This window comes from Danio aesculapii, chromosome 16 (assembly GCF_903798145.1).
Source record: "Danio aesculapii chromosome 16, fDanAes4.1, whole genome shotgun sequence".
NCBI classification, from domain to species: Eukaryota; Metazoa; Chordata; class Actinopteri; order Cypriniformes; family Danionidae; genus Danio; species Danio aesculapii.
Window position 1 is genome coordinate 55,581,193 of NC_079450.1, and position 24,154 is coordinate 55,605,346.

General features: G+C 34.8%; 1 protein-coding gene across 1 annotated transcript in view; it reads left to right on the top strand.

Annotated features, from left to right (window-relative positions):
• ascc3 (activating signal cointegrator 1 complex subunit 3) overlaps positions 1-24,154 on the top strand; it is a 281,455-nt gene that overhangs the window by 6,160 nt on the left and 251,141 nt on the right. Inside the window, 3 exon segments of the mRNA XM_056476127.1 lie at positions 4,004-4,154; positions 7,834-8,417; positions 18,596-18,716. Coding sequence (XP_056332102.1) covers positions 4,004-4,154; positions 7,834-8,417; positions 18,596-18,716 — 856 coding nt within the window.

Here is a 24,154-nt window from a genome sequence, read left to right on the forward strand (position 1 = left end):
GGATGTTTCCCAGTACTGGGTTGCAGCTAGAAGGGCATCCACTGTGTAAAACATATGCTGGAATAGTTGGTGGTTCATTCCGCTGTGGTGACCCTTGATGAATAAAGGGACTAAGCTGAAGAAAAATTATTGAATATTAAAACTTAATATAACTATTCATTTTGAATATATTTTAAAAAAAGCAAGATATTCCTGTGAATTTTTAGCATTTTTACTTCAATCGTCAGTATTGCATGAGTTAAAATTAGTTCATTCCTGTAATTAAAATATTGTGTTCTACTTTTTTTAGATGACATCGCTAGGCTGATTATATTTGACAAAAAAAATTATAACTTTTTATTTTCTGTCGCTCCGTCATAGTAAAATTACCTAAATCTTTGGAGATGCTAATGGTCTAATCCGATTCAATGATCTATGCTAATTATTTGACTTGCAATTCCCACAAGAGACTCTACCAATTCTGAAGTCAAAATCATGTTTTGGATCTTGAAAGTCTATAAAATACTATTAAAATACATTAACTCATCCCAAAAGTGTTCATTCAGGTTGAGGTCAGGACTCTGTGCAGGCCAGTCAAGTTTCTCCACACCAAACTCACTTATCCATGTCTTTATGGACATTGTTTGTGCTATGCAACACCGCAGTGGACAAAACTTGCTGCTATCACAGCCCTAAAGCTCACTTTTCACAGTCCAATCCAATGATGTTCTTTGATGTTTGTTTAATGAGGCATTGCACAATGTGTCACAGACCCAGAGATTAGCTGAATGAATTAAAAAATGGAAAAACTCCATGGTTCAACTCTAGGGGAGCTGTCAATTTAGCATATTTGTTTCTTTTAAGAGTGTTTTGGAATCTAATCATTATTTGTTTTGGGAGATGTACTGTAACATAAATAATCAGGGTATCTTCTGTCCATTCCATATCCGTTTTCAAACAAAAAGAGGAAAACTAAGAAAATGGCCCTTTTTTATTTTGTATTTTGCTCACACAAAACGAAAAGATTTCATTTGATTTTTGTTTTTTGGTTTGGGGTAGGAAATCAAATAACTGACTTTAAAATCCATTATACACATGTAGGCGGTGCTGAAACCCCCTTTTTCCTCTGCTTGGCCAACCAAATCTGAGCTTGTGACGACGCCCTCAAAATAATAGTCCTGTATGTATATGTATATATTTAAAAGCCCGCGTGCTGATTCGCAGAGGTCTGTTATTTTGAGGGCGATGTCACGAGCTCAGATTTGGTTGACCAATCAGAGTTAGTTTTCCAAGACCAATCACTTTGAGTTGTTTTCCCCTTTTTTGTTTGAAAACGGATATGTAATGTAAAATATATGTGAAATATAAACAGCAATGTGTCTTGGGTGACCAATTGTGATTTGAAAAAATGATTATATGATGTAATAAAAATTGCAGAAAACCTGAAACAGTTAACTTTTTATAACATCATATCATGTACATTATTTAGCACAAGCAACTTTAAAAGTGTATTTTGTATAGCCATCACGTTTAGACATTTCTAAGGATGGGCACACAAGTTTAAGTTGAAATTTAACCAGCGGATTAGCTGTGATATATGGATTAAAGTGGATTTAGGGCCACAGATGTATCTGCAGTGCTCTTTTATGCTGATAATATCAGACTACAGATTTATATCACTCTAATTAATAGCCAAAACAGCTTTTGTCTCTTTGTAATCTGATGTCCTCTGTCTGTACTTTATTTAATCGTGTTTCTCTGACCTTGAGAGTGTGATTCATAGTGTATTATATGACCGCTTTGTTTCTCTCTAACTCTGTCTCAACTTTACCTTTATTGGGATTTTGTGGAAGCAGAAGTCCACTCCTCAGTGTAGCGTAAATGATTTTCTCTTTTCTAAATTCAGATTTCTTTATCGCCGCCGCTGCTGCTTTTGGACAGAGAGCGAAAGGTTCAGGTTTTTCCAAACACCCACTTATAATGCTGAGTTTAAGAGGGCACTGAATTGCTGATACGGTGGCGTGGTGTTAATTTACTTACCGGCCTGGTGGCATGACCTATTGAGCACACATCACAAACTGAGGTGCTTTTTTTAAATAACCTTTTTACTGTACCTTCCATCTGTGTGCAGTGAAATGTGTTTCATTAATATTTCACAATAGTGATTTTGGTTTCAGAGTTGGTAGAGTCTCATGGGAATTGCTAGTCAAATAATTACATCTCAGTTGGTAATCATTTTTTTTCCCTTGTGTTTCTCGATATTGTATGTTTATGTGTTGTAGCAGGGTTTAATACATTATTATGCCTTATTTCTGATGCAATGCCTTATTAAACAAATAAACAAAATATATACAGTATATTTCACTGCTTTATGGCTGTGACAGTGGCAAGTTTGTCCACTGTTGCACAAACAAGGCTCATAAAGACATGGATGAGTGGGCTTGGTATGGAGGAACTGATTCCTGGAACAGAGTCCTGACCTCAACCTGAATGAACACCTTTGGGATAAGTTCATGTGTAATAGAACTGCTCTATCTAGAACTGCTCGATCTTGCAGATTCGCACTCTATAACATTGGAAAGGTCCAACCCTTCCTATTTGAACATGCAGCTCAACTCATTGTTCAAGCTCTTGTTCTCTCCAAACTGGATTTTTGCAACTCTCTACTAGCCAGGCTTCCAGCTAACTCTATCAAACCTCTTCAGCTGCTTCAGGACGCAGCAGCACGAGTGGTCTTTGATGAACCCAAAAGAGCACATGTCACTCCGCTACTCACCCGTTTGCACTGGCTGCCAGTTGCTGCTCGCATCAAATTCAAAGCTCTGATGTTTGCTTACAAAGTGACCTCTGGCTTTGCTCCTTCGTATCTGCTCTCACTATTGCAGATGTATGTGCCCTCCAGAAACTTGCGTTCTGTGAATGAACGTCGCCTCGTGGTTCCATCCCTAAGAGGGAAGAAATCACTTTCCCGAACTCTCGCATTCAATCTGCCCAGTTGGTGGAATGAACTCCCTAACTACATCAGAACAGCAGAGTCACTTGCTGTCTTCAAGAAACGACTAAAAACTCAACTATTTAGTCTCGACTTTCCTTCCTAATCTGTAACTGTAATTGCAGCAGGCTTTATTACTGTATTATGACACATTTTTGAGTGTGATGTCTTATTAAACAAACAAAAAATTTGTATAATTGGATTGGACTGTGAAAAGTGGCCTTTAAGGCTGATAATGCAGCAAGTTTTTTTTTCCACTGCAGTGTTACGTTGCATAAACAAGGTCCATAAAGACATGAATGGGTGAGTTTGGTGTGGAAGAACTTGACTGGCCTGCACAGAGTCCTGACCTCAACCCAAATGAACACCGTTGGGACGAGTTGATGTGTTTAATTAGTATTTCACACCCTTCAAGATCCAAAAAGTGATTTGATTTCAGAGTTTCCTATGGGGATGGCCAATCAAATAATAACATCTCAGTTTGTAATCATTTTTTTTCATTTTATCATCAGTTTCTTGATATTGTATGTTTATAGGCTGTTAACATACTGGAAGCTGCAGCAGGCTTTATTACTGTATTATGACACATTTCTTGAGTGCAATGTCTTATTTAACAAATAAAATAAATTATTGGACTGTGACAAGTGGGCTTTAGGGCTGGGAAAGCTGCAAGTTACATTGCACAGTTTGGTGTGGAGGAACTTAACTGGCCTGCACAGAGTCCTGACCTCATCCTGAATCAACACATTGGGAATAAATTAGATCGAAGACTTCAAGATAGGCCTTCTTGTCTAACATCATTGCCTGGGACCTCAAAAGTGCACTTCTAGAAGAACGGTCAGAAATGATTGTAAACACACTCCTAAACCTTGTGTGAATCCCAGAAGACTTTAAGCTGTTATAGCTGCAGTGGGTGAACCAACTCCACGTTAAACCCTACAGGGATGTTTTTAAAGGTTATGTGCTTGTAAACGCAGATTGTTGATTTAAGAATATTTTTTAATGTATAATTTGTTGACTCTTTTTTTGCAGACCAAACGCTTGAAACGACAGGAAATATTTGCTCGTGATGGTCTGACATGGCAGAAGATAGTTCAATTCTTCACCCAACATCTACAGAAGAAAGATCAGCCGGTGGCCACTCAGGAGCTGAAGAACATCCTCCAAGCAGCCAAGCAGATCGGTAGGTCATTCACATCTTAGGTTTTTAAAAGCAATTACAGTCCAAGCTGGAATATGCATTTTACAAACAGACAATTCCACTGTGGACTGCTTTATTTACATTTCTGATGCGACAATCCAATTGATAATGACTTGAATTAGTTTAAATATAGGTTGCCAAACATGCCATACTGTCACCAGTATAAGTATGTTGAGTATTTCAGAATGGTTTTAAATGTAGTATATTCATTTACAGTAATCACTGATGCCACACCAGTCATTTTTATTTCATATTATTTCAAAAACAACTAAGTTAACTTAATGGATTTGTGTTGGGACAACATGAAGCAATTGTGTGGAACCCTGCATATTTCACAGTGTACTTATTAAAAATGCAACAACACTATTCTTGAGTTTTTTGGGGGACAACTTAATTGTAATATGTTCAATCCACTTAAAGTTTGTCACATTAACTTAATCAATTTGTTTTCAGACAGCATGAATGAACTTTGTGGAACCCAGCATTGTTTACAGTGAAGAAGGGAATAAGTGATTTATTGAGTGTGTGTGTGTGTGTGGGTCAGATGAAATGTCCAGTTTTTGGTGACTGCATCAAATTAAGTTCTCAAAAAATAATTTTATATGCATAGAAAGTGTCTAGTTTAATGTTTAACATTGCACAGTTAAAAATAAATGTCAATGTTTCATTGTCTCTGAGCTTATCAGAGGGGTATCCAAATTCAGTCTTGGAGGCTGTTTAACCTAAACTCGCAAACTTTGACGATACGCCACAAAACAGGAGGTTGTTATAACTCAGGCATGCATTGCCTAACCTGCCTCAAAATTCACAAGTTTGATAACAGTCCTGACCTGAACATGTTTAAATGGCGATATCCAGTTCCAGTTATAGCGCCACCTGCTGGCAACAGGAAATGACATGTTTAACACTGTAACAAAGTCCTCCCACAAGTGTTATCGTATCAGTACCAAATTTGGGTGGTGTAATCAAAACGCCTTGGCGATGATATATTGTAAAGAACTAGAGTATTCACCGAAGGGCGTGTCCATGGCGGCCTGACAAACCTCAGTGTTTCGCCATGGAACAGGAAGTACTTATAACTCAGCCACACAATGTCTGGTCTCCCTGAAACTTCACAGGGTTGATAAAAGTCCGCTCCTGAAGACATCAACATGCCAATATTGAGTCACAGTCATAGCGCCACCTGCTGACAGAAGGAAGTTTGGCAGGAATCTGTGATTTTCTCAGATTTTTAAAATATATCAGCTTATATTATTATTGTTCGCTGTTCTCTGTCATCCTAAGGCCATCGGGCGGCGGTGTGCCCAGGTGTGAGGTCCCTTTCATCGCTGCTTGTAGCTTTAATTTTCTATTATCTTTGCAGAATTGGTCCCCTTTAATTTTTTAAAACAAGGTTAAATGGGGCATGCATGTGTTTGGATGAAGTTAGAACCAGAGCACTCACACAAAAGAGGGAAGAACTGAAAAATTTCATCTTCTATCAGTTTTTCCTTGGTTTGCTATTTCAATCTAATCTATCAGTCCATTTTGCCCTTGTGCAGTTGTTATTTTTACACTGTTGCTTCTTTAGCTGCCGCTACGTCACCTTCCAGACCTTTCCTTTATAAGGTGGTCCATAAAGTTCCTTGCAGTCCACTGCTTGTTACATAAAGGACAAACAGCTTTTGTCCAGCCTGAAATATCTACACAAAAATGTTTTCAGCACTGAGCACTGAATGTTCTCATGCCATGACTCAAATGCAGTGTTATATATCTGAGTCATACAAGTCTCCTCCGAGCCATTTTGCAAAACCTCTTCCTATCTTTCTTCTTTGCGTTCTTGATAGCATCCAGTAAGTGATAGCTTGAATATGAGGCATAACATGCATTAAAGGACTGGCTCACCCAAGATTGAAAATTTGCATCTGGCATTGCCAGTGTGACAGACTCGTTTTGCATTTGCATTTATTCATTTAGCAGATGCTTTTATCCAAAGCGACTTACAAATGAGGATGAACGGATGAAACACTTCAAATCACCAAACAGCAAATATGTGTACTGTAGATGCCATGAAAAGTTACTTTAGGAGTTTTATTATATTCATCCATTCATCCATTCATCCATTCATTCATCCATCCATTCAACCCTCCATTCAACCATCCATCCATCCATCCATCCATCCATCCATCCATCCATCCATTTATCCATCCATCCATCCATCCATCCATCCATCCATCCATCCATTCATTCATTCATCCATTCATCTAGCCATCCATCCATTCATTCATCCATCCATTCAACCATCCATCCATCCATCCATCCATCCATTCATCCATCCATTATTTTTCTGTCTTTGTAAAGGAGTGTTTATAGGAAAGTGTCTTCTGCATATGGAGAGTAAAGAGTGTGTCTCCTACAGGTGGTTTGTCAAACCCACTCACCTGAGTGAAGCCCACTCAGTATTGCACAATTCTTGTCCAGACACATGGAGTGTTTATAATGGTGCGATCACACCTTGATGCTTCATCAAGCGTGAGTGATTTAAGTCAATGCAAAGACTTGAATAGACATCCAGCAGCTGTATATGTGCAGAAGAGGTGCAAATGAGGTGGCTCGAATGAAGCGGCGCAAATTAAAAGTTTTGTACATTTCATTGTGCGAATCGCTCGAGTTGGGAAATCTGAATTTAAGTGGACATTCGCGCCGCATTAACCAATCAGGAGCCTTACTGGCCCATATCTATCATCTGATAACCACTGATAACGCCCATTCAATTGAGTGATAACATTTGAATCGGCTGAAATGGACCAATAAATAACCACCTAGAAATAGTAAAGGATCTATTGTTAATCTTTATTGTTAAACCATATGATTAGTCTGTATTAAAAAAAAAAAAAAAAAAAAAATATATATATATATATATATATATATATATATATATATATATATATATAGTAGGACAATCCTTTTCAGTTTTCTGCACATCTATAGTCAAAAATTAATGTAATGAAGGAAAAAACTGTAATAAAGTTAAATAAATGGCAACGCCCCAAGGAAGGCTTGTAAGCCGAAATGTGTTTGCATTTATGGTATTTCCCTAAAATGTTCTCCTTCATCACAAGTGTGGCTGGAGTTTCCCCATTTATTTACTATATTTGCATTTTGTCCACGCACGTTGTATGGTGGTTCAGACCTTCACTTATCTTCTGCACATATACAGTCAAGTCAAAAGTATTCTTTTTCAAATATTTCTTAAATAATGTTAAACAGATTCAAGAATTTTTCACAGTATTTCCTATAATATTCTTTCTTCTGTAGAAAGTCTTATTTGTTTTATTTCGGCTAGAATATAAGCAGTTCTTAATTAAAAAAATAATTATAAAAATTTAGAGTCAATATTATTAACCCCCTTATGCAATATTTCTTTTTTTGTCTACAGAACAAACCACTGTTATACAGTGGCCTGCCAAATTACCTGAACTTAACCTTATTAAGCTAGTTAAGCCTTTAAATGTCACTTTTAAGAATATCTAGTCAAACATGATTTACTGTCATTTACTGTTAAATAGAAATTGGGGGCTATATACAGGGGGGCTAATAATTCTGACTTCAACTGTATATGCGTGCATTTTTATGAATAATAATCTAATAATAATCATTTTTGTTGTTTTTCTTTTTGTAGTCGGTACAGATTTTGGACAAGACACCATTGAAAGTGCTGCAGTCTTCTTGTTTAAAACATTCCACAACAAAGACCAAATCGGTCATGAGGAAACCAGGGCCATAAAACACATGTTCGGACCATTCCCGGCGTCTGCTGCTGAATTATCCTGTGCAGCGGTGGGCCGTTTAGTGGCCCAGATCGGAGAATCTCAGGTGGAGGCTTTCATCCAAACACAGAGTTCTCTCAAGACGCTGGACCGGAGTTCTGTCTTTGGCCGAAACATTGCTTTCTCATTTGACACCTATGTGCTGGATGTTCAAGATGATTTTCCCTGGTCAGATGGGACTGATATGGAACAGATGGTGGACTTTCACAGCTTTCTCAATAATAATGTTGGTGAGAGAAGAGTTGGAGGTGAGAGAGAGGATGTTTACTCTGCAGAAGAACTGGAGCAGAGGAACACAGACGGTTCCATTCTGAGACAAGAGGTGGAGAAATACCTGAATGAGGGAAATATGGTGTCTTCCAGCGCCGAGGAGCTCTCCACCTCTCTATTCGAAATGCTGGCCTCCACAAGAAGTGATGACGAACTACAAAACGAGGTCAGAAATGCTTGTTAATGAATGCATAGTATGAATATACAGTTGTAAAAGTCTTGTAAAGGTGTTTCCATCGCACATTTTTTCCTATAAGATAAAAAGTTTATCGTACTTAGTTGTGCACATAAGTTTTTTATGTGCATTTTCAAAATGTATGCACATCCTGCCATTTCCATTATGCATTTTTTATGCTATATTTCAAAATGCGCCTAAAAATAGGTGGAGGGAAACACAGCTAGTCACTTAAATGACTTTGTAGCCAGCTGTCCACTCAGAACGTCATGGTAAATAACTGCCCAGCCATCACAACATTCAGTTCAAACGTGTAACCAAACGCACGCCATGAAGGAAAAATACAGAAATTACTAGTAATAGTACCACAGCTAATGTATTTTGCTCATACTCAACTTAAAAAAGTAAATTAAAATGAAATCAAAATCACTGCAGAAACACTCAAGCGCCAATAGGTATTTTTGAGAGAATGCTTAGCACTTCCAGATTGCTAAAAACACTTTTATAGCTACATGATACTGGGAAAAATGTGATATTCCTAGTGAATGTTGCAGTAACGATATTTCTTATATTATGACTAACCTGCAAAACACTCTAAGCAGCAATTTAAAATGTATTTATAAATAAAATAAACAAGTAATAGATATTTTGCTGAGCTAATTAAATAAAAAAAACCTGAATTATTGCGGTAACGATAATATTACTCTATAAAATTACTATATAAAACTATTATGATAACCATAATATTACTTAATGATAATATTACTATTACCCTAGCATATACCATTATCAATATAACAACACTTTTTTAATATATTGTACAGCACTAGCAGATACTATTGTCTTGATTTTTAATATAATGTGCAGTCTTAGCATATACCATTATCGTGATAACAAACGATACTTTTTTAATATATTGTGTAGCCCTAGCATATACTATTATCACAATAACTATTTTTTCAATATGATGTACAGCCATACCATATACCTTTATTGTGATAATGGTTTTACTGGTACATTGCGCATCCTAGGACATACTATTATCGCAATATTGATAATTTTTCGATATAATGTGCAGCCCTAGCATATACCATTATAACAATACTTTTTACAATATATTGTGCGGCTGTAGCATATACTCTTATCACACTAACGATACTTTTTTGATATATTGTGCAGCCTTATCATATAGTATTTTCGCAATGATACTTTTCCGATATATTGTACAGCCATAGCATAAACTAAACGATAACGATACTTTCTTGATATATTGTGCAGCCTTAGCATATACCATTTTCGCAATAATGATACTTTTCCGATACATTGTACAGCCATAGCATATACCATTATCGCGATAACGATGATTTTTTGATATATTGTGCAGCCTTAGCATATACCATTTTTTGCAATAATGATTTTTTTTCCGATACAATATGCTGCAATAGCATATTCTATTATCGTCATATGGATACTTTTTCGTTATATTGTGCAGCCCTAGCATATACTATTTACACAGTAAATATATATATTCTCTGATATATTGTGCAGCACATACTATTATCGCGATAACGTTACTTTTTCGGTATATTGTGCAGCCCTAGCATATACCATTTTTCGTAATAACGATTTTTTTTCCGATACATTGTGCAGCACTAGCATATTCTATTATCATCATAGCGATATTTTTTCGATATATTGTGCAGCACTAGCATATACTATTTACACATTAATTAAAAATAATTAAAATAATATTTTTTCTGATAGATTGTGCTGTTATCTTTATAACAATACCTTTTCATTATATTATGCAGCCCTAACATATACTATTATTACAATATCAATATTAGTATAAAACTGTGTAGCCCTAGCTGATACTATTATCTCAATAATGATAATTTTTTAATAGATTGTACAGCACTAGCATACTGTATACCGTTTTCACAATAACAATACTTTGCCGATATATTGTGCAGCCCTAGTATATAATATTATTGCGATAACAATATTTTTGGAAAATCATGTAGCTCTAGAATATACTATTATTTAGATAATGATATATATATTTTTCAGATATATTGTGCAACCCTATCATACACCATTGTCGATAAACAATGCTTTTTCGATATATTGTGCACCCCTAGCATATACTATTATCACAATAACGATACCTTTCCGATATATTGTGTAGCCTTAGCATATACCATTATTGCAATAATGATACTTTCCGATATATTGTAGAGCCCTAGCATATACTATTATCACAATGACGATACTTTTTCGATATATTGTGCAGCCCTAACATACACTATTATCACAATAGCGATACCTTTTCGATATATGTTGTGCAGCCCTAGCATATATGATTATCGCGATAGTGATACTTTTTCGATACATTGTGCAGCACTAGCATAAACTATTTTTGTAATAATGATACTTTTTTCGATATATATTGTGCAGCCCTAGCATTTATAATTATCGCGATAGCGATACTTTTTCGATATATTGTGCAGCACTAGCATATGCTATTTTCGTAATAATGATACTTTTTTCGATATATTGTGCAGCACTAGCATATGCTATTTTCGTAATAACGTCCTTTTTTCGATATATTGTGCAGCCCTAGCATTTATGATTATTGTGATAGCGATACTTTTTCGATATATTGTGCAGCACTAGCATATGCTATTTTCGTAATAATGATACTTTTTTCGATATATTGTGCAGCACTAGCATATGCTATTTTCGTAATAATGATGCTTTTTTCGATATATTGTGCAGCACTAGCATATGCTATTTTCGTAATAACGTACTTTTTTCGATATATTGTGCACCCTAGCATTTATGATTATCGCGATAGCAATTTTTTTTCGATATATTGTGCGGCACTAGCATATGCTATTTTCGTAATAACGATACTTTTTTCGATATGTTGTGCAGCCCTTTTAGACACATGGCCTTAGAGTACCCTCTATTAAATGGCATTACCAAAACATAGGCTCAGAAAGCAGGCAGTCTGTGCCTCTTCTGATGTGTAATCTTGCGTGATATGGGTGTTCCTCCTTGCCAACATTGAGCACTGTAGTACCCGAGTTACAACCTGTTCTTATGTTCCTCACGTAGCTGACATTTGGAAGCCAGCTCTCCCACTGACACCTTTAGATGTAGGATGGCCTTTGTGTGCCCGGCTCTGCTCTGTTCTCCGCACGTGTCACTCCAAAGTCAACAACAGCAAAGTTAAAAGGCTGTCCATTCACTGCCATTAAACCTGACAGTGGCCGTGTAAAGAGCAGCTTTTAATATTACACATTTGCACTTCATTAATCATGACATTTGCTGCAGAGACATATATATTTAGAGCAGTAAAAAAGCAGGAGAGATTAGACGATTAAGCTAATTTAAAGGCAATTTCGAATAGCTTTTACTGGAGGAAATTGCACACTGATGCATGCTTAAAGTAACAGTCGAGCTTGAATTGTATATTGGGTGCCTGCTTATTTTAGGATCATTTTCAGATGGTTTGCGGTATTGCATATTAAGCGTAAATGTATACATTTATTTCATTATAATTGCTTAAAGGATCAGTTCAATTCCAGAGCATGCACAGATAATTTACTCTTTCTTCCTTGTCATTCAAGATGGAAAAGATCCAATTTTTTAAGTAAACATTTTTGGATTTATCTCCTTGTAGGTTAATAAAAAATGCTGTGTTTCACACAATTAATTTGTGTTGGTAAAACATGAAGGTATTAAGTAAGCTTATTAGTTTATACAATTTTAAGTGGATTGAACTTTAAATTCTCCCAAGAAAACCTCAAGAATTCTGTTATTTCAGCTCATTTTAAATACGTAGTTTAAACAAACAGAAAACTCCATTTTAGAGTGTAGTTTAGCATTTTTAAGTGAGTTTTAATTTGTTATGCTAACAAACAAACTTCTTACTTTTTCGATATAATGTGCAGCCCTAGCATTTATGATTATCGTGATAGCGATACTTTTTCGATGTATTGTGCAGCACTAGCATATGCTATTTTCGTAGTAACGATACTTTTTTCGGTATATTGTGCAGCCCTAGCATATACTATTATCGCAATAACGATACTTTTTTTGGTATATTGTGCAGCCTTTTAGACACATGGCCTTAGAGTACCCTCTATTACAGGGGTGGGCAAACTCGGTCCTGGAGGGCCGGTGTCCTGCACAGTTTAGCTCCAACTCTAATCAAACACACCTGCTTATAGATTTCTAGTGATCTTGCAGATACTGATTAGCTTGTTCAGGTGTGTTTGATTAGTGTTGGAGCTTAACTGTGCAGGACACCGGCCCTCCAGGACCGAGTTTGCCTACCCCTGCTCTATTATATGGCATTACCAAAACATAGGTTCAGAAAGCAGGCAGTCTGTGCAGCTTTTAATTTGTTATGCTATTCAATTTAGTCTTAGCTTGTTACATTAACAGTTTTGTTAGTTTTACTTTCATTTTTTTAATTTCATCAGCACATTTCGATTTATTTTGAATATATTTATTTTTAATTGATATCGATACTTTTTCGATGTATTGTGCAGCACTAGCATATGCTATTTTCGTAATAACGATACTTTTTTCGATATAATGTGCAGCCCTAGCATTTATGATTATCGCGATATCGATACTTTTTCGATGTATTGTGCAGCACTAGCATATGCTATTTTCGTAATAACGATACTTTTTTCGATATATTGTGCAGCCTTTTTAGACACATGGCCTTAGAGTACCCTCTATTACATGGCATTACCAAAACATTTCAGAAAGCAGGCAGTCTGTGCAGCTTTTAATTTTTTATGCTATTCAGTTTAGTCTTAGCTTGTTACATTAACAGTTTTGTTAGTTTTACTTTCATTTTTTAAATTTCATCAGCACATTTCGATTTATTTTGAATATATTTATTTTTAATTGATATCGATACTTTTTCGATGTATTGTGCAGCACTAGCATATGCTATTTTCGTAATAACGATACTTTTTTCGATATAATGTGCAGCCCTAGCATTTATGATTATCGCGATATCGATACTTTTTCGATGTATTGTGCAGCACTAGCATATGCTATTTTCGTAATAACGATACTTTTTTCGATATATTGTGCAGCCTTTTTAGACACATGGCCTTAGAGTACCCTCTATTACATGGCATTACCAAAACATTTCAGAAAGCAGGCAGTCTGTGCAGCTTTTAATTTGTTAAGCTATTCAGTTTAGTCTTAGCTTGTTACATTAACAGTTTTGTTAGTTTTACTTTCATTTTTTAAATTTCATCAGCACATTTCGATTTATTTTGAATATATTTGAACTCTTGTTCAAATGTCTGTTTTAAAAGTAAAATATTAGATTAAACCCAAAACCACACTACTGCAAAATAAACGAATACAAGTAAAAATGCTGAAAAATAAAGACAAACTTCTTCGTATGAAAGATTATGGGCTCTAACAGCTGCTCTGACTGTTTACACAGCACTAACGCGCGTGCTTGTAGGGGCGTGACGTGGTGACGCAGAGCTGATCTGCGAATAACAGCACATTAAGCAAGCTGACCAATCAGAGCCTCTTGAGGGCGGGTTTTCATGTTAGCAGAGTAGCTGTATATAATACTAAAATAGCCTTGATGGCGCCTGCAGGTTTGAGCCTACAAAATGAAGTTTTAAAGGCCTCTAAATGAAAGGTTTCTAATTAAACAATCAGCCATTTCTCTTAAAAATATATGAATCTTTTAAATGACTGATGGTTTGTTGTCAGGGATGGTGTGTAATCTAGTCACATTCATACTCTGTGTTCATACTCTTGCCAGAATGCAGGCTATATATTTTAAACAAACTCTATAAAAAAGGCCAACAACAAATAAACATTATTATTTTTGAATGGTCTCTAGAGAGTACAGGAATTGTGCGTCTACCAGAATGAAAGTGCTTTTTACTTTCAGTATTGAAGTGCACATTAGTCACCTGCTTCCTTTTTTAGTATGTTTGCAGCTTTTGCGTCGTCTCCCCGCAGGAGCGCTGTCTGTTCATTTACATTTACATTTAGTCATTTAGCAGACGCTTTTATCCAAAGCGACTTACAAATGAGGACAAGGAAGCAATTTGCACAACTATAAGAGCAGCAGTGAACAAGCGCTATAGACAAGTTTCAGGCGTGTAAAAGTCTAAGAAGCAAAAACATTAGTAGAATTTTTTTTTTTTTTTTTTTTTTTTAATAGAGAGAGAGAGAGAGAGAGAGAGAGAGAGAGAGAGAGAAAGAGGGCTCAGTTAGTGGTATAGCCAGAGAGGCAATTGCAGATTAGGAGGAAAAGTGGAGACTAAACAGTTGCGTTTTTAGTCGTTTCTTGAAGACAGCAAGTGACTCGGCTGTTCTGATGTAGTTAGGGAGTTCATTCCACCAACTGGGCAGATTGAATGTGAGAGTTCGGGAAAGTGATTTCTTCCCTCTTTGGGATGGAACAACGAGGCGACGTTCATTCACAGAACGCAAGTTTCTGGAGGGCACATATATCTGCAGGAGTGAGAGCAGATACGAAGGAGCACAGCTAGAGGTCACTTTGTAAGCAAACATCAGAGCTTTGAATTTGATGCGGGCAGCAACTGGAAGCCAGTGCAAACGGGTGAGTAGCGGAGTGACATGTGCTCTTTTGGGTTCATCAAAGACCACTCGTGCTGCTGCGTTCTGAAGCAGCTGAAGAGGTTTGATAGAACTAGCTGGTAGCCCGGCTAGCAGCGAGTTGCAATAGTCCAGTTTGGAGAGGACAAGAGCTTGAACAATGAGTTGAGCTGTATGTTCAGATAGGAAGGGTCGGACCTTTCTGATGTTATAGAGTGCGAATCTGCAAGATCGGGCAGTTCTAGAAATGTGGTCAGAGAAGTTCAGTTGGTCATCAATCGTAACTCCAAGGCTTTTTACCATTTTGGATGCAGTGATGGTTGCTCCATCCATCTGGATTGAGAAGTTATGGTGAAGGGTCGGGTTGGCAGAGACTTCAAGCATTTCCGTTTTCATGAGGTTAAGCTGGAGATGATGATCTTGCATCCAGAGTGAAATGTCTGACAGGCAGGCTGAAATGCGAGCTGGAACCGAGGGATCATCAGGGTGGAAAGAGAGGTATAGCTGGGTGTCATCAGCATAGCAGTGGTAGGAAAAACCATGTTTCTGGATGACTGTTCCTAAAGATGCCGTGTAGATAGAGAAGAGAAGTGGTCCAAGCACAGAGCCCTGAGGTACCCCAGTGTATAGATGCTGTAGGTTGGACACCTCTCCCCTCCACGACACCCTGAATGACCTGTCCGAGAGGTAGGAACTGAACCATTGAATAACAGTGCCTGTGACGCCCAGTGACTCAAGCGTAGATAGCAGGATCTGGTGGTTTACAGTGTCAAAAGCAGCTGATAGATCCAGCAAGATGAGGACAGATGATTTAGAGTCTGCTTTAGCCAGTCTGAGGTCCTCCACGACCGAGAGCAGGGCAGTCTCAGTTGAGTGGCCTTTCTTAAAGCCAGATTGCTTGTTGTCCATGAGGTTGTTTTGAGTAAGAAAGTCTAGGACTTGATTGAACACTACTTTCTCCAAAATCTTGGCCATGAATGGAAGCAGGGATACCGGTCGGTAGTTTTCAAGTAGCGTTTGATCCAGGTTGGGTTTCTTTAGCAGAGGGGTTACCCTAGCCTGCTTAAATGAAGTAGGGAATAGACCAGAGTCAAGAGATGTGTTAATTATGTGAGTCAGTGTTGGTATGACTGCAGGAGAAATGGCTTGCAGGAGATGAGAGGGAATGGGATCTAGCTGTTCAAAAGCTTATCTGCTGAAAAGATTTTACAGACCTATCAATGAAGCTGTCATATTACTCATGTTGTGTTATTGTTAGCTGGCTGTTAGTGTCATTTTCGGTACAGAATCATTTTGGTTTACACAGGATTTGGGAGTTCAGGGGCTTTTACCTTCAGTCAGTTGAGCGAATGATGCAGTAATATTACAGCTTATAGCACAGCAAACACACATTTGTACAGTTTCATATTTTAAAATGGATATATATGTATATACAGTTGAAGTCAGAATTATTAGCCCCCCTTTTATTTTATTATTATAATTTTTTTATATTTCCTAAATGATGTTTAACAGAGCAATGAAATTTTCACAGTATGTCTGATAATATTTTTTCTTCTGGAGAAAGTCTTTTTTGTTTCATTTCGGCTAGAATAAAAGCAGTTTTTGTTTTTTAAACACCATTTTAAGCCCCTTTAAGCTATTTTTATTTTCGATAGTCTACAGAACAAACCATCGCTATACAATAACTTGCCTAATTACCCTAACCTGCCTAGTTAACCTAATTAACCTAGTTAAGCCTTTAAATGTCATTTTAAGCTGTATAGAAGTGTCTTGAAGAATATCTAGTCTAATATTATTTACTGTCATCATGGCAAAGAGAAAATAAATCAGTTATTAGAGATGAGTTATTAAAACTATTATGATTAGAAATGTGTTGAAGAAATCTGCTCTCCATTAAACAGAAAATGGGGGAACAATAAACAGGGGGCTAATAATTCTAACTTCAACTGTGTATATATATATATATATATATATATATATATATATATATATATATATATATATATATATATATATATATATATATAATATAGTATATATAATAACAAATATTTGTATTTTTTATATATATATATATATATATATATATATATATATATATATATATATATATATATATATATATATATATATATATATACAGGGGCGTAGCGGACATTTTAAAAGTGGGGGGATGGCTGTAAGAGATCATATGTTCATATAATTATTAATCGCACTTCTAAATGGTTTGCCTCTAAAAGTGAGGGGGACGGATCCCCCCACGCCCCCCCGGTCGCTACGCCCCTGTGTATATATATATATATATATATATATATATATATATATATATATATATATATATATATATATATATTTTTTTTTTTTTTTTATTTAAATAAGAGTTTTAATACAATTAAAAATATATCCTATCTCAAGGTTTTGTTTTTTCTAAACGCTACCTTAATGTACAAGTAGCTCAAACTTGCTTATTCAGAGGCAGGAACTGGCGGACGTGCAACAACTTTAATCATAAAGTAAATTGGAGCTCCTCCACAGGACTGGACTTGACACACTTGTAAACACTCGCTTCAATGAGGATGCCGCTCTCCGTGCTGCATCACCACTATTAAGCCGACCACTCATAGAGCTTGCACTACGCATCGTCACAGCGTGTAGTTACATTATTTTATTTGTTTTATTTCGGCTAGAATAAAAGCAGTTTTTATTTTTTTAGAACCCATTTTAAGGTCAATATTATTAGCCCCTTTAAGCTATATTTTCGATAGTCTACAGAACAAACCATCGCTATACAATAAGTTGCCTAATTACCCTAACCTGCCTAGTTACCCTAATTAACCTAGTTAAGCCTTTAAATGTCACTTTAAGCTGTATAGAAGTGTCTTGAAGAATATCTAGTCTAATATTATTTACTGTCATCATGGCAGAGCTAAAATAAATCAGTTATTAGAGATGAGTTATTAAAACTATTATGATTAGAAATGTGTTGAAAAAGTGTTATCTCCGTTAAACAGAAATTGGGGAAAGGAATAAACAGGGGGACTAATAATTCATTTTATTTTATTTATTTTATTTTATTTTTTCTCCAAACACTGTTTAACAGTGGTTTGTTCTGTATACAATCAGAAAACAAATATTGCTTAAGGGGCTTATTTTACTTTACCATTTTAAGGTCAATATTATAATATAATAAAAATTAAAAACTGCTTTTATTCTAGCCGAATAAAAACAAATAAGAAGAAAAAATATCATAGTAAATACTGTGAAAAATTTCTTGCTCTGTTGAACATCATTTGGGAAATATTTAATAAAAATTCACAAGAGAGCAAATAATTTTGACTTCAACTGTATTTGTATTGCACAACCCTATTATTACCCAAATATAAAGTGGGGTTGTGTATTATTCATGTCTATTCTGCGATTAGTCACCTGTTTTATTAGTTGCCACTTGTTTTTTTTTTTTTTTTTTTTTTTTGTCATTTGTCATTCAGTGCATCTTCTGCTCCTCTACCTTTGTTTCTAATGTCAATCATTTCTCTCTCTGTCAGCTCTTTGAGTTTCTGGGTCCTGAGGGGTTTGAGATGATCTCCAGGCTCCTTCAGAGAAGGTCAGACATTGTGGACGCTTTGGTGTCCATCCCAGCAGACAGCAGGCATCACTTCACATCAGGTGAAACTTTTCAGCATGTTTCTGTAGTCTTTTACAGTAACACTGTTTTATTGCAATAGTGTATATGCAGTAGGTGTTCAGTAACCAAGTTAAAGCGCTTCTGGTGAACCGTATGCTGTTATAAAATTGCCTCGTTTAAGGTCTGTTATCTTTTAAAGGCAATGATATTCAATGCCTGATTGATATACGATATAACGTGGGTCTCAGAATACATTATTCCCCACCATGTCTTTAAGTTATGAACATTTATTTATTCATTTATTTTACTATTTATTTATTTATTTATTTATTTATTTATTTGTTTTTATATTTTATTTATTTATTTATTTATATATTTTACTATTTATTTATTTTACTAATTATTTTATTTTTAAATTATTTAAAAATATATATTATTTATTTATTTATTTTACTATTTATTTTACTATTTATTTATTTTATTTATTTGTTTTTATATTTATTTATTTATTTATTTATTTATTTTACTATTTATTTATTTTACTAATTATTTTATTTTTAAATTATTTAAAAATATATATTATTTATTTATTTATTTTACTATTTATTTTACTATTTATTTATTTTATTTATTTGTTTTTATATTTATTTATTTATTTATTTATTTATTTTACTATTTATTTATTTTACTAATTATTTTATTTTTAAATTATTTAAAAATATATATTATTTATTTATTTATTTTACTATTTATATATTTTACTATTTATATATTTTACTATTTATTTGAAAAAAAAAGATTTATTTATGTACTTATTTATTTTAGTATTTATGTATTTGACTATTTATTTAATTTTTTATTATTTTTTCTTTATTGTTCTTTCTTTTTATTTCTTATTTGTTTTACTATGTATTTATTTATTTGACTATTTATGTACATTTTTTAATTATTAAAAATATATATATTTTTTTTTTTTATTTGACTAGTTGTTTTATTTATTTTAGATTTTTATTTATTAATTTATTTTATTTATTAATGTATTTTACTATTTTACTAATTTAAATTCTTTTATTTTTTATTTAATTTATTTATTTTACTATTTATTTTATTTTTTAATTCATTTGTTCATTTATTAAAATTTTATTATTTATTTTGTATATTTATTTAAATGTTTTATAATTATTATTATTATTATTATTATTATTATTATTATTATTATTATTATTATTATTATTATTATTATTATTATTATTATTATAGTTTTAAATTTAAAAAGCAGCTTATAACATTTTAAACAATATACATGCAAGGGTAGGTATAAATAAAATACAAATATACAGAATGTACATATGTAATAATGAAATGAACATTTAGTTTACTCCAGTATTTTCACTGGAGTTTCTGCTCTCGCCTGCTGATCCTGACGGCGCTTGCAGTTTAACGGCTTTCATCTCGTTTCACACTCGAGCAACTAAATGCATGCTTAAGTCTGTTTAATTGATTGTGTTTTAATAACATTACAACATCGATGCTGTAAAGGAAACCTTATGATATTAAAAATAGTCACATCAACCGTTCGCCAGTAGTTTATCAGTAGGGGAAGAAACACAAGCTGTGCATATACCCTATTATTCTTGAAAATCCCTCTGAAATCAGCGATGAGGAAAAAGTGGGTTCTCTCATAATGCAAATTGTAGACAGAAATATAATCCCCGTCTTTAATCCACACTCTTCTAGTTATGACTAATCTCAAAGACCTGTGTGACTTTTGCCCGGCAAAGAAGTTTTAAATCTTAAGACAAAGACTGAGAGAGAGCATGAATGATAGTGAGCTGGGGAGAGAAATGGGACCACTGACCCTTTAACCTCCATAAAGCTTTACAACCGTCACCTCTCAAAACACTGTAAGTGCATTAGTCTTTAAACGTTCTCTATTAACCTTCACTTCCTGATGATCAGCTGTTTGTCTGCGCTTTAGCTGCTGAGTATGAGGATTTACTGTACCTTCATACTGAGATGGAAACTCAGCGCAACTCAAGTCACACCGGATTTCTTTCTTGGAGCGCTACGGTACTGTTTATGTTGAAGTAAATTATGAAAAATGATGATGATGATGATGATTATATTCATGTTACATAATCATTATAATTATCCCTAATAATCTGATGCTATAACCCAGTTTATATATGATCTGCTGTGTGTATATATACAGTCGAAGTCAGAATTATTTGCTCTCCTGTCATTTTTTCTTCCTCAAATATTTCCCAAATGATGTTGAACAGAATCAGGATTTTTTTCTCAGTATTTCCTATAATATTTTTTCTTCTGGAGAAAGGCTTATTTGTTTTATTTTGACTAGAATAAAAGCAGGTCCTAATTTTTTAAAGCCATTTTAAGGTCAATATTATTAGCTCCCTTAAGCAATATTTGTTTTGTTTTGTCTATAGAACAAACAACTGTTATACAATGGCCTGCCTAATTACCCGACCCTAACCTTATTAAGCTAGTTAAGCCTTTAAATGTCACTTCAAGCTGAATACTAGTATCTTGAACGATATCTAGTCAACTGTGCTGTCATTATGACATTTATTTTTACTGTTATTAGAAAATTTGTTATTAAAACTATCATGTTTAGAAATGTGTTGAAAAAACATCTTTCTGTTAATAAAATTGGGTAAAAAAATATACAGAGGGGCTTTTATTTTGTACTCAATATTAATATGTTTTGGGCTTATTGAGGATAATAGCTTTAGGATGATGGGAAACAAATACTGTTAACCCATATTAATCATAGGAAAAACTAGATGTTCAATTTAGCAATGATTAATATGGAAATAATTGTTGGCTTTCTTTTAAAAACCTTTAAATGTTGTATTTAAGACTTTGTGAACAAAGAGAATCCTAAAATAATTTATATTCAAGTAGAGCAGTGGTCCCCAAATTTTAACCACAGCGGATCGCTCAACGCTTCACAATTTTACCGCGGACCGGGGGGTGTGGTGGAGGGGGCATTCGTAATTTGCTAGGCAACCATCAACCATTTTCTCAGAGGATGACAAAATATTGCTGTCACTCTGATACATGTTTTATATATGTAGAAAATGTAGAACTGCAGTGTTTGTCTGAGATAATTAGTCTACCGAAATGTGTATATTCAATACAAACTGAACATCAGTTTTTGTCATGTGACTCGCGGTGCGCTACTAGCATTCATTCAGCTGTGTGCGTATGGAAGGCGCGAGCGCGTCACGCCACTTGTGTGCGCAAGCCACACACCTAGAAAAGAAGCGATATGCGAACGGCCGCTAAAGGTTGTCGTCATTTGCGATCTCCATCAGCTGATCTTCTTGCACAGACATAGTGGATTGACCTGATTTGTTTACAAATGGGTTGCGGATCTATTCCTTGGCAGTTCCTTCACAGGGCCTTCTCCCCTTCGCAAAGAAACTTTCAGAAGACGTCTGTTTCTTACTCATTTTGCTGCTTTTGAATTAAATTTGGGCGCTCAAGTGACCGAGATGTAAGCAAGAGAATATGGTCATTTTTCAAAATAAAAGATTTTTCAAAATAAAAGATCCTTCAGACACAAATAATAAATAAAACAATAATGATGAATGATTTCTTGTGCAGCCCGGTACCAATTGATGCATGGACTGGTACCGTTCTGCGGTCCGGTGGTTTTGAACCACTGATGTATGATATTTATGATATTTAAAGTCAAAACGAACAGAAATGCACTAAATCAATAAATATCTTGCATTTCAGCCTTGCTCAAGTCTGGCAGTTGGATTAGACTTGACAAACATTTCTGGCTGCTGATTTTTGTTTGGCACTGAAGTAAGAGATATTTATGTTTAAAATAGAGGGCGATAGAAAGAAATGACAAGGTCAAGAAAATAAACAGTTGTTTTAGAACAACATGGTGAGACATGGAGGAGAAAGAAAATATATGAGAGGCCACATACAGCGGGCGAAATAAGGATTGAACACGTCAACATTTTTCCTCAGAAAACATATTTCTAAAGGTGCCGTTGTCTTGAAATTTTCACCGCATGTTGGTAACAACCAAAGAAATCCACATATGTGAAGAAAACAAAACAAATTAGTTTATAAACAAAGTTATGTGTAATAAAATGAAATGACAAATGCAAGGAAAATTATTGAACACATGAAGAAACGGAGGTGTAGTTCAGAAAGTGAAAATCTCTGAGTAGTTCTTCAACAACCCTCTGCCCTTCCTCAGTGTAAATGAATATCAGCTGCTTCAGTCCAACATCTACATTAGCAGGAGGATGAAGATCAAACAAGGGTGGACATTTCAGCAAAACAATTACCCGAAACACAGCCAAGGAAGACTCTCAGATGCTTTCAGAGAAAGAAAACTAAGCTGTAGAATGGCCCAGCCAATCACCTGAGCCGAATCCAATAGAAAATACAAAATAAAGCTCAGATTTGATAGACCACACCCACAGAACCATCAAGATTTGGGCACTCTGTTGAAGTCTGTGAGAAACTCTCACCTGAGCAATGCATGTGGCTTCATTCTTCACATGAGAGGCGTATTTAAGCTGCAGCATTAAAAAAGCCTTTAATAATATAAAGTATTAAAGACATTTCAGTAGTTCAGTGCTCTTTCCTTGTGTCGTTCCATTGTCATTACACACACCTTTTTACTTGTTTAATTCCATCAACAGCTCCTTTAGAAATATTATTCCCAGGAAAAACCATGACGTGATCAATACTTAAAAATAGTAATAGAGTATAATAGAGAATAGAGTAAAATAGTGTAATGTAAATGTGTATAAACCTGTTGTAGTTGTCATACTGTTTATAAGACTAAATAATATAATCAAGAATGGCTCCAAAACAATTGCTAGTTACTTTGTCTAGTTACTAGTTAAGTAAAGTTATTATTAACTAATAAAGTTATGGTATCTAATAACCTTTACAATGTTTTTTCTGAATTTGATTGTAATGCAATAATGTGCACCTTTTATAAAGCTGCTTTGAAACAATAATGATTATGAAAAGCTCTATACAAGTATACTTGAATTAAACCAAAACTCCTTGTATTTTTAAAATTAGAGGGAGAAATCAGACAAATATAATCTTGAGCGGTATAAAGTTTTTCCTTCAGTGTGTTCAGTTATGAAATCAAACCCTAACAATAGATGGAGAGCTAGTAAACGCCACTGGAGAATGTGAATGTCTGTCTGGATAAACGCTGTAGTTTAATGCAAACTGCATCAAAATGCATGAAACATATTAACTGACAGTTTCATTCACGCAACTTGACAATATGAGCTCATCAAATATGTAAGCTACGGGTCTCTCGTAGATGTTTTTACACATCTAAACCAGAGAATGATCGTGGGAGCTTTGTTTTAAAAGCGTGAGCGAAGCGCTTTAAAACTCAGCACGAAGTCTCTCACCACAAATATCACATAAACCCGTCTTCTGCCAGCTACAATAATAAACC